The following is a 15,457-nucleotide window of genomic DNA, read 5'->3' on the forward strand; positions in this document are numbered from 1 at the left end:
CTGTCTACCGCCCAACCCGTGCTCTCCATTCACTCAATGACCTATCACTTATATCCTCTATTATCAGAACCTCCCCCGCTCGTATACAAGACTTCTCCCGAGCTGCACCACTTCTCTGGAATGCTCTACCCCGAACAATCAGATGAACTCCCAATTTCTACAGTTTCAAACGCAAACTAAAGACGCATCTTATCAGACAAGCCTATCACAATTCCTAATGCACAAAATTGTCTGAACACTGTATAAGCAATGCCGCCCCTGCTACCTCTTGTGTCACCCCCTCTACCTCATAGATTGTAAGCTCTTTTGAGCAGGGCCCTCAGTCCCATTGTGTGAAATGACGTTCTTTGTTATGTATGTCTGTATCTGAACCCTGTAAATTGTACAGCGCTGCGGAATATGTTGGCACTATATAAATAAAATGTATTATTATTATATTATTATTAGGGCCCCTAGGAACCTATCTATAATACATAGTGTAGAATAGTCTTAGGACTCCTTGGAACTAGAGATGAGCGAACAGCGTTTGATCGAGTACATGTTCGATCGGATTTCAGGTTGTTTGAGATGTTCGATTCCAGTCGAACACCAGGTGGCAAACTCACTAAAAATTTGATTCCCCTCCCACTTTTCCTGGTGCTTTTACTGCACAGGGGAGGTGGGACAGGAACTACGACAACGGAGGTATTGAAAAAAAATCGGAAAAAGTAATTGGGTGGCTAAATCAGGTGACCTCCAATTTATACGAATGGTGGATTTAATATCCAGTTCATATGAGACTGTGAACTATGTGACTGTGAGACAGGGACAGATGTACAGGCAGGGTTAGCTAGGGATTACCTTTATTTAGGGGGGAATGTTACTGACCCGGCTCTTTGGGGCTCTATCTGGATCTGGATCTCTGTCAGCTTGCGATGTGCACAAGCTGACTTTTTCCCATAGGAATACATTAACCAGCGTTGATTGGCCGAATGCTATACAGAGTACAGCATTCGGCCAATCAACGCTGGTTCTGCTAGAGGCTCGTCTGTGAGGAGCGCATCTCTGATGCAGCAGAGCTGAGTGTGCAGCAGGGTTCACATCTCTGGTGTAGTAGTGCTGGCCATGCGCTCAGCTTGGCTCATCTCCGGAGTATTCGAGCTGAGCGCACGGCCAGTTCTGCTACATCTCGGCATAGGAATGCATTGACCAGCGTTGATTGGTCGAATGCCATACAGAGTACAGCATTTCGGCCAATCAACGCTGGTTCTGCCGGAGGAGGCAGAGTCTAAGATCGGTCCACAGCAGTCTCCATTGTGGTCCGATCTTAGACTCTACCTCCTCACTGACGAGCCTCCAGCAGAACCAGCGTTGATTGGCCAAATGCTGTACACTGTATGGCATTCGGCCAATCAACGCTGGACAATGCATTCTAGACGGTGATTTATTTCAGATACATATGGTTATATTGCAAAAGAAATAATTCTTCTGATTTCTGACACTCTGTCTGTTCTTGTTCATTTCTTCCAAAAACATTTTAAGAAAAACATCAAAGCATTAAAACACTAAAAAGGGTGGCCTGGTCAGTGAGTATTAGACTACAACTGCGTTTGTCAGCTTTTTTTTTTCTTCTTCTTTTTTTGCTGTTACAATGGTTGCAACTTGTATGCCTATTGGATGAACAAAAAAAAAAAATGACTAAAATTTTAATTATTATACTAGGGGTGTCTTCAGTCCCCAAGAGGCGCATGATATCATAGAAAGGCTCATGACTCTACCAGGAGGAATAGACAAAGTGCCGGACACCGGTCTGAAGAGAGTATACATATATCACAGAGTATAAGAATTTCCCTCCCTGTTTTATCCAAACAAGTTTGGTTCAAACCAGGGGATCATTTCTTCTGAACACAGGACAAAACAAATCTGGGGCTCAAAGATCATTGAATTTGGAATATTCAGATCAATACCATTGTTGTACCCATCTCTACTCATAATAGACCCTTAAGGGACAGTTTAACTTTTTATTTGTAGATTTTACCTGTCATGAACTGTACGTCACATGACCATGAACCGTATATCATATAGCCATGAACCGTATATCACATGACCATGAACCGTATATCACATGACCATGAATTGACTTTTATGCACTAGGAGTAATCAGAATGAATAACAATAAGCAGAGATCTAGAAACCTGTGAGGAACAGATAGGGACAGTATACTGGAGAATCGTAGAACTTTTTATTATACAAACAGTAACATTTATCTCTCAATATTGGTCGTAAGTGGCCGAGCTCTTTAAAGTCATTGTCTAACACAATTTATAGTAGAGGTAGGATTAGTATTAACATAACAGGCTCAAAAGTTTCTTAACTTTATTTTAAGCAAAAAGTTGTTGAAGAACTTATGGAGAAAGTTATGACTTAGAACTTCCAGGCTGAGAATAGACGTCTAATAACCTCCCAGGAGACAACGTGATAGAAATCTCCGCAGAGCTGGATATGAGGAGTCTGATCAGTCTATGGATATAAATATGGGCAGTGATGGATCTGTATAGCAGTATTGGGCATGTCCATGTGTCTGATACCACGTAGCGTCTCACATCTACAAGACTGACCCTGGAAGCTTCTTCTATTGGTGACCACCAGGATCCTCTGAACAGAACAGAAATTCTGAGGATACTAAGTAGGACCTACCAGATGTAAGTGTTATCTTTAGTGTCTAAGCCTTGTATTTGCTGTATGTGCTTCTATGTAACGAGTATACATGAATTCCAGTTCTATAGAGATATAGCTGTAGATCAGGATTGTGAAATAGAATTCTTTTTTTTTTTACATTTTTATATATTACAAATATTGTGTCAACAGAATCCAAGAAATCATCCAGAATTCTCTCATAGAGGGTCACTGATGTTAAACCTTCTGACCGAATTATCGTCATTTTGTCAATATGAAAATGAGCTTTTGGAGCAGTGAAGGTGAGGTGATCTCTACAGCACCCTCACTGCTCTGTGTAGCTTTCCACCATACATTGAAATGAGTGCAATGTTGACCTAGTCTGGACCTTCTCTCAGCAGAGACCCTATAACAGTTACACTGGTCACCTCTACTATAAGTGTGCCCATGGAGAAGAGAAATACGACACAAAGTTCTTCCTCTTAGGATTACAAGTCGGTAGTGCTGGTCTTTCTGCTTCTTGTGGTTTACTGCTTTACAATTTGTATGAATCTCCTGGTGTAGAAGTATCATAAGCTGGGAAGAACATCTCTGTACAAAGGCATCCTATGGAGAACATACTGGTCTGTACTATGGAGCCACAGGGACATCGTGTTAATCTATACAGTCCCCACAACGTTATGTTATTTACCCATCATATTTTCTAATATGTAATAAAAAAACACTAATAATGTGTTAGAACTTCAATAATTGTGTATATAAGATGGATACCCAATAGAAAAAGGGAACATTAAGTCACTTGTATTTGATGTTACAGTTTATACACCAGCTAACCACTAGAGGCAGAAGGTACAGGGGTTCCCATATTAGTTTTATGGTACATAATTCACTTTTTCTTGTTTCTTGACCTTATGGCACTTGCGTAGACCTCATCACTGTGCAGGTTCTCTTCTTGAGGACAAGATCAAGCTGGACTGAAGTCTCAATCTCCAGAGATCGTCAGTCACACGGGTCAACTTTACTGTAAGTATACCCTTGGGGATGACAAACAAGACTGTGGTCACAATGTTCATCCTCTTAGGATTTCAGGCCAGTCAACATATAAGAATCATGATTTTCATTCTACTATTTGTGGTTTACTGCTTTACAATTATTATGAACCTCCTGATCATCACCCTGGTGTCCACCAGTAAGATCCTCCAGACTCCAATGTACTTCTTCATCTCACAGCTCTCTATCAATGACATTATGTTGGCCACAGATATTGTCCCCAAGATGCTCCATATCATACTATATTATAGAGGATCCATTACTTTTATCGGCTGTATGACTCAACTTTACTTCTTCGGTGCCTCAGAAGGTTATGAGTGTCTTCTCCTCACTGTGATGTCTTATGACAGATATGTGGCCATCTGTAACCCCCTCCGTTACACCTCTATCATAACAGGTACATGTTGTGTGATATTGGCCGTCGCCTCTTGGTTCCTTGCTTTTTGCATGATATCACTTGTCGTCATATCAATGTCGATGCTACAATTTTGCGGCTCAAACATCATTGACCATTTCATCTGTGACTTTGTTCCTGTACTAGAACTTTCTTGTTCTAATGCCCAAAACATTCACGTGGAAATGAGTATATTGGGAGTTCCATTAGTTTTAATCCCCATAATAGTCATTATATTTTCATATACCAAAATTATTGCCACCACCTTGAAGATCCCATCCAGTACTGGTAGACAGAAAGCCTTCTCCACCTGTAGCTCCCACCTGATTGTGGTCTCCATATTCTATGGGACTATATTTGGTGTTTATGTTCTCCCAACAAAAGGGCAGTCATCGACCCTCAGTAAAATAATATCCCTGCTATATACTGTGTTCACCCCTCTGATCAACCCCATTATATACAGTCTAAAGAATAATGACATTAGGAAGGCTTTACATGGACTTGTTAGTAAGAAGCTTCGGTGCCCGAGTTGTATGTGAAAAGTAAGACTCGTATCCTCTACTGACATTGTAACGTTTTATTATCACAGTGGTCCATGTTATACTCGACTTTACAATTATTTAAAAAACATATTCTGTAGGATCTATCACTTTATTATTTTATTGGGATCCGTGTGGTCATTAGTGAAGCAGGCAACGTTTACATTCATAATATGCAGTATGTGACAACATAATAAATATAGATGAGCAAATCTCATGGGATTCGTTTCAAGACTTCATTCAATTTTCAATTAATTTGGGTAGAAATACATCTTTTTCGGAAATCCGGAAAAGCGGTCGAATCAAACTTTGCTTATCTCTTAGAATATCCAACTAAGGGAAGGGGCTACAAACCATTGTTTAGCTGGGCTAAGCCCCACTGCTGCAGCTTCTGGTCTTTCGGTTCCTCTTCGTTGGTACCGATCACTATCTTCATGATATACAACATCCTCCTGTTGTGGTCAATCACAAACCTCAGCCATTGACACCATGAAGAAGGTGGATAACACTGAGGAATACATTCAGAAGACCATGGTGGCTGCTTCTGTGAGCTTAGGACAGGTGAGTATGGTTTTATTTTATTTTAATTTTCAAACCCCTTCCAGGTCTAGAGAATGGCTGCCATTCATGTGATCCAATTCCAAAATTTTAGATTCAAATGGTATCCAAAAACTTTCTATCAATGATATCTTATTGACCACTGATATTGTCCCCTACATGCTCCATATCATACTACATTATAGAGGATCCATTACGTTTATTGGCTGTATGATTCAACTTTACTTGTTTTGTGGCTCAGAAGCTTCTGAATGTCTTCTGCTCACAATGATGTCCTATGACAGATATGTGGCCATCTGTAACCCCCTCCGCTACACAACTATCATGACTGGTACATATTGTGTGATATTAATCGTCTTTTCTAGAGATGAGCGAACACTAAAGTGTCCGAGGTTCGAAATCCGATTCGAACAGCCGCACACTGTTCGACTGTTCGAACAAATTTCAAACCCCATTATAGTTTATGGGGGAAATGCTTGTTTCAGGGGTAGTCAACATTCAATAAAATCATATTTACCAAGTCCACGAGTGACGGTCGGGCTGCATTCCCCTTGAAGTCTTCTCCCGGCGCAGGGTCCCCGCGTCCTCTTCCGGGTGGAATTCACTCTGCCTAGGCATCTGGCCTAGGCAGAGCCGACTGCGCATGTGCGTGCTGCTCTGCCCAGGCCCAACGCCTGAGCAGAGCCAACTGCGCATGCGCGTGTATGCGTGTGCATGCCCGCGCATGCGCAGTCGGCTCTGCCTAGGCCAGATGCCTAGGCAGAGTGAATTCCACCCGGAAGAAGACGCGGGGATGCAGTGCGAAGAAGACTTCGGAAAGGTTTTCAGCCGTTTCAGAGATTTTATTAACTTTAGGATGTGTAAATGAAAAATTACTGAAATGTCACTTTATCCCCAAAGTTTTCATTTTATACCCCATATGAGGTCATAATCTGCTGTATGGGAACATGGTGGGGCTCAGAAAGGAGAGAGCGCCATTTGGCTTTTGGAGGGCAGATTTTGCTGGAATAGTTTTCAGGTGCCATGTCACATTTTCAGAGCCCCTACAGTACCAATACAATGGAAACCCCCAAATGAGACCCATTTTAGAAACTACTTCCCTCAAGAAATTAATCCCTAATATTAATGTATAAAGGGAACTTAAAATTTTATAAGAAATATGTCATTTTGGTGCCCAGTATGTTGCACCTACTTTGTGGCATCAGAGATCTGCATTGATAAAACTATTAAGTGGGCTACCCTGGGTACAAAAAAGTTATATATGTGGGTGTAAAATGCTGCTTGGTCACAACATTGCTCAGAAGGGAAGGAGCACTGTGCTTTTTAGCTTTTGGGGTACAGATTTGAAGGGACTTTCTGGGCACCATATTGTTTTTGCAAATCCCTGGAGGTGACAGTAAAAAAGAATTCCCCAAGAAGTGACCCCATTTTGTAGGGGCAAAATATGGGCAAAATTAGGATCTCTGCAGATATGGATTGGTATCCAAAATCCAACAATCTAAATCTACGCTCCAAAATCCACATAGCACTACTTCATATCTGCGTACTCCAGTGAGCCCAAGCAGCAGTTTATGTCCACATGTATGACACTGGTGTACCCAGGATAACGTACTGAATGTCATATGTGGCATAAACTGCTGTTTGGGCACTACTGGGCATCCCCTTATCTCATCTCGGGGGGTGGGGGGGTGCTAGGGAGACCATTGGTATAGTGTAACCCATTGGATGCCATGGTCATGTTTGGCATGTCTGAAATGGTGGCCATAAATTATAAACTGTGTGGAAGTCAGAGATCCGGACCACCGGCCGTAAATTTACAGCTGTAGTCCTTATCTGGTTAAAATTACAGTGTCTCTAATCAAGCTGTATTTAGGGTGAACAGTAATGCACTTAGATCAAGCCCTGAGTTCTGCCTCTCCAAAACTGTAGGGGGGGGGGGGGGTAAACTGTCATTATATTAAGAGAATCAGATAATCCCAACTCCAAATGACACTTAGAAAATTTAATTGTATCTAATAAATTATTTCTAGACGTAAAGCCTCTCAAACAGAAAGTGAACAGGATTGGGGGTTATCTGAGTATAATATATGGGCAGATGTCACACAATAAATAAAGTGCATAATCTCATCCTACGGGGTTGTGCATATCAGGACATATCATCTTACAATGCAGGTCACACACAAATTCAATGAAAGACACATGGGATCCGTAAGCTACACCAACAGAAGCCGGCTCTATCCATGAATAATCCTTGAAAATTCAATAGGAACAAAAGTTTGATGCCTGAGCACCGATCCATACAAGACTTCATCCAACATGAACCATAACACGGAAAACTAATTTTCTCCTCGAGCCAAAAAACTTTCCTCATATTCAGTTTAAAAAAATTAGAAAAAAAAAAAAATGGTACTACCATTACAATATCTCACATATGGTGGAGCTCCCCACTTATGGCCCCATATTGGTCTGATGTACAGAGACTTATACGGGTCACCCAAGCTATTTCTCCTGCCTTACTTTTTCTATAGTTTGACTCCCCCTCACCCAATAGGACTGACAATTATTAATTTGCCCACGTTGCAGATGTGGCTGAAGAAAATGAACCAACTATAGGCTGGAGGAATTGACTACATGGGGGTATCACCATCATGTCCTATTTGTTAATCTCTGGAATCCTGGGTAGCAGTTTATAACCTCTCAGAGCTCCACCCCATTCAGGCCTTCCCATACTAATTCTCATTTCCCGATTTCCTACCCTTACCTCCCTCTTGTTTTTCCCTTCCCACTAATCCCATTTGCCTCCCTCCAACAAACTCTAACTACTCCACATACATGACCACAACCCCAGGTCAGATTAGATTATGTTTTTGAAGGATTTCATCCCAACAGGATTTCGTTCCTTCTCTGCCATATTTGTTATTCACACTATCACATATTGTCATGTCTTGATATGTTGTTATATTACGTTCCTTTATGTTTTCCGTTATTCTCTATGTAGTATAATACATGTCTCATTGCCCATGATAATATCTCCCATAAATCTTCTGCTTCAGTAATATGTTATTGCGTTGTATATTTGTCATTGATACTTTTGTTTCTCATTAATAGAAAGAGATTTAACAAAAAAAGAAACGGTCCAGAGAGGAGGATCCAGAGGAGGTGGATGGGCCCTGCAAGGTGTCGGATCTGTGTCCGCACAAAAGGGGGGACACTAACTACTGGCCTTGTTACGTTTCTAGGCATGTAATGTCCTTGTCCATAATTGTTGCTCCATGTGTCGGCGGTGGCGTGCACCTTTGTCCAGAATGACCTATCCAAGGATTGGCCCACATTGTCCAACACTTGGTGATATGAAGCAGAGACATTTTTTCTCGAGAAAGCTACCATCAGTTGTTGAAACGCAGTGGAATTCACTAAGTGGTTCAGCAGCAGCTTGGCCAGTTGTGAGTTGTTACACAACCACCTGATGACTGGGCCATACTGGTGTCTCCTGTCCCCACATTCCATTATGAATGACTGACATTGTCGTGGAAGAGGAAGAAGAGAAGCAGTTGGTGATGATGATGACAATGACAACCATGTGCTCGGTGTAGATGTGGCCTACCTGGAAGATCGCGGGTAGAATGAGTGGACCAGTTTTGCTCACTTTCGCTGCCATTGCTCCTGCTAAGTCTATTTTCCCAAACGAGCCGGTGAGGGCTTGTCATGTTAGTACATACAGATGTTGTTCCTACTTTTGACCCTACATGACCACAGATAAGTTTCTGCTTTTAGATCTTGCACATTGCAATGGAAATATTGTTTGACAGTGCAGAAAAAAATTCCTAAATTAGAGATTACCACATGTTGTTTTAAATGTCAACTAGAAATGCATGAACTGACTTGTACCAAATTGAGATTTGTCTCAGACAAACAAAAATGGCGGTTGTGTTATACTCTGGGGTCCCTACAGTTAAAGGGGACTAAAGAAACAGCAGCACGGGAACAACTCAGTTACTTTATTACTATGGGAGCTGGCTCTGTACACTTATCTATGTCAGCTTGTAGCTGTCGGCCTCGGGTGTCAGATCCCCACCAATCACCAACTACTGATCTGTCCTAAAGACCGGACATTCATTGTTACTCTAGGAGAACCCCTTTAAGGCTATGGCCCCACGTTCAATAGAAAAATGTGTTGTTGCTGCTTTTTGCTACTTGAGGCCTTATCCTAAGACTCCAGGATTGCTGAGGTCTTGTAAGTAATAGAGCTCAGGCGCAGCACTCTGCACACCACCCACTGAACTGCTTGAGCCAACATTTGGGGACTCGCTGTTACTTTTGCCCAGGGCCCCATTTGTCTGACCAGCCCTGGCCACAATCTCCCCCCTCTACGCCTGGTAAAACTACTGCAGACTGATAAATCTCCCCCAATGGTCACCACAATGTATAACCAAAGTAAAAGCTTCATTTTCTACACATCAAGCTCCAAAGTTTCTCAAGTTTGTTATAAAGAAGTAGTTGAAGAAGTTGAACTTATGGAGAAAGTTATGACTTAGAACTTCCAGGCTGAGAATAGACGTCTAATAACCTCCCAGGAGACAACGTGATAGAAATCTCCGCAGAGCTGGATATGAGGAGTCTGATCAGTCTATGGATATAAATATGGGCAGTGATGGATCTGTATAGCAGTATTGGGCACGTCCATGTGTCTGATACCACGTAGGGTCTCACATCTACAAGACTGACCCTGGAAGCTTCTTCTATTGGTGACCACCAGGATCCTCTGAACAGGACGGAGATTCTGAGAAGGAAGTGATGGACTAGTAAGAGCCACATCCTCAGCAGTAGGAGCGAGCAGATGTGAGTGTTATATGTCATTATTGTATGGACTGGATCTAATCCTTATATGTTCTATAGGTGTTTATACAGGAGGAGCGAGGTTCCTTTATTGTTCTGTGACATATCAGTTTCCTTTATCTCTATGTAATGTATAATTTATTCTTCTTCATTAGATGTTATTACACGTCATATATGTTCTTATATACTTTCTTCTTTATTTAGTGATCTACAATAAGAGTTATTTACTCAAATACGTAGTAATAATAATAATAATAATAATAATAATACTATTTTTAATATAAATATAAAATTATTATTTTAATTTAAAATGTATTATTATTATTATTATTATTATTATTATTATAATTATTATTATTATTATTATTATTATTATTATTATTATTATTATTGAGAAATCGGTTATTTTGATTAAAACCAGGAATAAACAAGAGGGGAATCTTCCATGGAATCATTATTCAGGACAACCAGCAGAAAAGAGGATCTGCACTAACAAACTGGGAAGCTGAATTACAAATTTCATTGTCTGACACCAAAGTGTGTCACATATTACAGTATTCACATGGTCTGTCAACATGCATTAAGATACAAGAGAACCATTTCAAACTAGTAACGAGATGGTACCGCACACCAGAGTGGTTATTTAGCAGAAATTTAGCAACTAATAATCTGTGTTGGAGACGCAAACAAGAAGCTGGTACCCTAGGTCATATCTGGTGGTCTTGTCCAGTATTGTCCCCCTTTTGGACATATGTAGCACAACGTATTAAACAAATAACATCCCAGGACTTAGATCTCATTCTATTTTGAGGTTGATCTTCCCACAATGAACAATTTGGACTTTGTTGGATTATAATGAGCAACCGCTATATGGATATTCAACCATTATTTCTTTGGACCCTAAGTGATACCGTTACAACTATATTTACCTGATGTAATGTGTTACCATTTCCTTTGGTTCTACTTTCTCATACATTTGTTTGTTCATGTACATGTTACAAAAATCTCAATAAAATTTGTATTAACAAAAAAGGAAAAGAGGTTCCGCGCTCAAAGGTCATACAGGAAAACCAAGGGTCAATAGTGTAGATAAGGATGGCTTTACTGAAGTATAGACAGTACAACACAACACATTTCGGGCTATAAATAGACCTCTAGGTCGGCAGGACAGAACAGATCAGTAGCCGCCATAGAGGTATCGACAGCCATTTGGAAGCAATTTCTTTTTAACCCTTAAAATATTTCCAGTTCCTTGGATTTTATGAACCCTGGATTATAGCGAAGCTGCAGAACTGGTAGAAGATGGATGAGTATTTCATGGAGTGATTTTGCACTCACAGGTCTATTTATAGCCCGGAACATGTTGTGCTGTACTGTTTATACTTCAGTAAATCCATCCTTATCTACACTATTGACCCCTGGTTTTCCTGTACGACCTTTGAGCACGGATCCTCTTCTCCACTTGTTGTCCAGAATTGCCTCCCAGTTTTCCGGAGTCTGCAGATGGAACCGTTGCCACTCTCACCAGGACTACACACTTTGCATTTGTGATTTGGGGTGTTTTGATCCTCTCACAACCCCAACAGGTGAGAGGTCAACCGGTCATTTTTCAATAACTCTAGCTTTAACAAATCTCAGTGGTTTAATACTATACTTAATGCTCGGTGTCTCTTTCTCTTTTTGTACAGACTAATTATTAGGACTTCTTGACCATTCTATAAACCTTATACATTTTAGGCACTACTATATCTCCATGTCCAGGTGACAGAAGACAATGTTACACTACATCACATGTCATAATACTCTATTATTTTCTACTTTCATATTATAATGACTTGACTTTACTTCTCACTTTCCTGATCTGTAGACGTTCTAGCACTTGTGAAGATCTCATCCCTGGGCAGGTTCTCCCTATGAATCAGAATGAAGACAAGACCAACCTCTTATGGACCTTCTCTATCCCGGGACCCCATAACAACCACATGGGCGACCTCTATTATATTTACTCAGTTACAGAAGAACAATACGACTCCGATCACAAAGGTCTTCCTCTTAGGATTTCAAGTTGGTCGTAATATTAGATATGTGATATTCTTTCTACTTCTTGTGGTTTACTGGTTCACAAATTTCATGAACCTCCTGATCATCACCTTGGTGTCCACCAGCAAGATCCTCCAGACTCCAATGTACTTCTTCCTCACACAACTTTCTATCAATGATATCTTATTGACCACTGCCACTGTCCCCAAGATGCTCCATGTCATACTATATTATAGAGGATCCATTACTTTTATCGGCTGTATAACACAACTTTACTTCTTCTCTGTCTCAGAAGTTTTTGAATGTGTTCTGCTCACAATGATGTCCTATGACAGATATGTGGCCATCTGTAACCCCCTCCGCTACACCACTATCATGACCGGTACATATTGTGTGATATTGACCGTCATCTCTTGGTTGGTTGCTGTTTTTATTACATCATTGGTCATCATAACAGTTTTGATGCTAAACTTTTGTGGACCAAACACCATTGACCATTTCTTCTGTGATTTCCTCCCTATCCTAGAACTTTCCTGTTCTGAGACCAACATTTTTCATATGACAGTTTACATACTAGGATTTCCCCTAATTTTAATCCCAGTAACAATAATTGTATTTTCCTATACCAAGATTATTGTCACCACCTTAAGGATCCCATCCAGTACTGGTAGACAGAAAGCCTTCTCCACCTGTAGCTCCCACCTCATTGTGGTCTCCATATTCTATTGGACCTTATTCGGAGTTTATGTTCTCCCAACAAGAGGACAATCATCGACCTTTAGTAAAATTCTGTCTCTTCTATATACCGTATTTACCCCTCTGATCAACCCCATTATATACAGCTTAAAGAATAATGACATTAAGAAGGCTTTACATGGACTTCTCTATGGGCGTCTCAGGGTCTGTGATATGTAACATGATACATTGTATTGTCTGCTGAAATTGTAATGTAGATTAATTATCACAGGGAGCCATGTTATATATGTACAATATGTATCTGGAATTATTTTGCTATGACCTATTACCTTAAGAGAAAAAAATCTATTTTATTGTGGTCATTAAAGGAGTTACCCCTTGGACATAGCCATATAGACATTTGTAGACAATTGAAAGTTAAACATTTTTGCAAATTTTTAAAGATTTTCTCTAACCATCTCATACATGCGCTGTCCCTTGTGTTCCCACAGGAGAAGATAACCCAGCCACAGTAGGCGAATCATGGCCGGGTTTTATGAAGTCCCAGACCATAGAACGTTACTGCATTCATGGACGTATCGATTGGAAACCGATCAAGACAAAAGACTGTCAAATTATCTTAATGTTGACAGTCTTTAGTCTTTTTAACTAGTTGATGGATATGATCATGGATGGAAAAACTGTTTATGGTCTGAAACCCGATCAAGAGTTCCTTGTTGTGTTCGGGTTATCTCCTCCTGTGTGTGTTGTCCATTGTATTCCCGCAGGAGAAGATAACCCGGCCACAGTCTATATTTACTGTATATCCCAGACCATAGAACATTTCTGCATTTATGGGTGTATCTATTGGAAACCGATGAAGACAACAGACTGGAAAATTATTGATATTTTTTCATAAATCTTTACAATTCCTATTTGGTTATTTTCAAGGGAAACCCCTTTAATGAAGCTTCTGTGTTTATTGTGTTAATAATTTATAGGACATATTAAGAAATCCTTCTCGAGGTTCCGAGAAAAGTTTACTCTCGGCCTCACATCCTCTTGATGAAGCCACACACAGTTCAAGGAAATCAGTTTGAACCTAATGCGCCATAATGTGGTAAAAATGCACCAAATTGTGCCAAAAAAAAAAAAAAAAAAATCACCAATTTTTTGTGCATTGAACACCAATGTTGAGTTACAACTACTAGTAAATTAGTGTCATGTTCGATATACACTTTGAGGAGGAGGGGATGTTAAAGGCGTTGTCTAGGATTGTGATATTGATTGCTGTGGTTTGTTCACCAAGTTTTACCATGTACAGTACCATTCACTGTATAGTGGCTGTCCATGGTATTGCAGCTCAACCCCATTCATTTGAGTAGGACCGGGCTGCAGCATGGCCATGTGACATTATTATTATTATTATTATTATTATTATTATTATTATTATTATTATTATTTATATAGCGACCATTAATTCCATGGTGCTTTACATTTGAGGTTTTACATACAGTACACAAAATATTAAAACAAATTTAAACTAACAATGACCGCCTGGCACAGTGGGGTAGAGGGCCCTGCCCACGAGGGCTTACAATCTATGAGGGAAGGGGGTAGAGACAGAAGGAGAGGGGGAGACTGTACAGATGGTGGTGCGGTGATAGTGTTATTGGAGGTTGTAGGCCTTCCTGAATTGGGGAGTCTTCAGGGCCTTCTTGAATCTTGTGATTGTGGGGCTCAGTCTTATGTGTCTTGGGAAGGAGTTCCAGAGTATGGGAGATGCACGGGAGAAATCTTGGAGATGGTTGTGTGAGGAGCGGATGAGAGAAGAGCGGAGTAGGAGGTCATTGGAGGATCTGAGGTTACGTGTGGGCAGGTAGCAGGAGATGAGGTCAGAGATATATGGAGGGGACAGGTTGTGGATGAGGTCAGAGATATATAGAGGGGGCAGGTGAGGATGAGGTCAGAGATATATGGAGGGGCCAGGTTGTGGATGGCTTTGTATGATAGCGGTAATAACTTGCACTCTGTTCACTGGGAAAGGGGTAATCAGTTCAGGGATTGGCAGAGGGGGGCAAAATGGGAGAGAGTTGAATTAAGCGAGCAGCGTAGTTTAAGATGGACTGGAGGGGAGTGAGACTAGTCGCTGGGAGGCCTAAGAGAAGGGTGTTACAGTAGTCTAAGTGGGAGATTATGAGGGCATGTACTAGCATCTTTGTAGTTTCTGGGGTGATGAAGTAATGGATTTGATAGATGTTCTTGAGTTAGAGGCAGCAGGAGGTGTTGAGGGTTTGAATGTGTGACTTGAAGGATCGGTCAGGGTCCAGGGTTATCCCTAGGCAACAGACTCATGGGACGGGGTAAGCGTTGTTCCATTAACTTTGATAGATGGGTCTGGTATAGGGCCTGTGTGATGTGGAGCAAAGATTATGAATTCCGTTAATATTTAAGGATTCAGTAATGACTGGGTCTGTTCCACAGGATTGGCGCAGAGCAAATGTGGTGCCAATTTTCAAAAAGGGGTGTAAAATGAACCTGGAAACTATAGGCCAGTAAGTTTAACTTCTGTGGTGGGAAAGATATTTGAGGGCTTTCTAAGTGATGCCATACTGGAGTATCTCAATGTAAATAATCTCATAACACCAAATCAGCATGGGGTTATGAGGAATCGGTCCTGTCAGACTAATCTGATCAGCTTCTATGAGGA

At 40.8% G+C, this 15,457-nt stretch overlaps 2 protein-coding genes across 2 annotated transcripts; both read left to right on the forward strand.

Annotated features, from left to right (window-relative positions):
* Window positions 1-1,747: 1,747 nt before the first annotated feature.
* Window positions 1,748-4,638, forward strand: LOC142204266 (olfactory receptor 10A7-like). The gene is made up of 2 exons (XM_075275576.1): window positions 1,748-1,798; window positions 3,649-4,638. The coding sequence occupies exons 1-2, from the start codon at window positions 1,748-1,750 to the stop codon at window positions 4,636-4,638; spliced, it is 1,041 nt and encodes a 346-aa protein (XP_075131677.1).
* Window positions 4,639-11,562: 6,924 nt separating this feature from the next.
* Window positions 11,563-13,338, forward strand: LOC142204657 (olfactory receptor 10A7-like). The gene is made up of 2 exons (XM_075275965.1): window positions 11,563-11,618; window positions 11,900-13,338. Exon 2 carries the CDS (start codon window positions 11,956-11,958, stop codon window positions 12,985-12,987), a length of 1,032 nt encoding a protein of 343 aa, XP_075132066.1. The 5' UTR covers window positions 11,563-11,618; window positions 11,900-11,955; the 3' UTR covers window positions 12,988-13,338.
* The last annotated feature ends 2,119 nt before the right edge of the window (window positions 13,339-15,457 follow it).

Source organism: Leptodactylus fuscus, chromosome 5 (genome assembly GCF_031893055.1).
Source record: "Leptodactylus fuscus isolate aLepFus1 chromosome 5, aLepFus1.hap2, whole genome shotgun sequence".
In the NCBI taxonomy this organism is placed as follows: domain Eukaryota; kingdom Metazoa; phylum Chordata; class Amphibia; order Anura; family Leptodactylidae; genus Leptodactylus; species Leptodactylus fuscus.

Bases quoted from the DNA above. Each gene is read 5' to 3' on its own strand.
- LOC142204266 (XM_075275576.1), top strand. From the start codon at position 1,748: ATGACTCTACCAGGAGGAATAGACAAAGTGCCGGACACCGGTCTGAAG. The intron at 1,799-3,648 runs GTATACATATAT...CTCAATCTCCAG, and splicing joins CGGACACCGGTCTGAAGAGA to AGATCGTCAGTCACACGGGT.
- LOC142204657 (XM_075275965.1), top strand. From the start codon at position 11,956: ATGAAGACAAGACCAACCTCTTATGGACCTTCTCTATCCCGGGACCCC.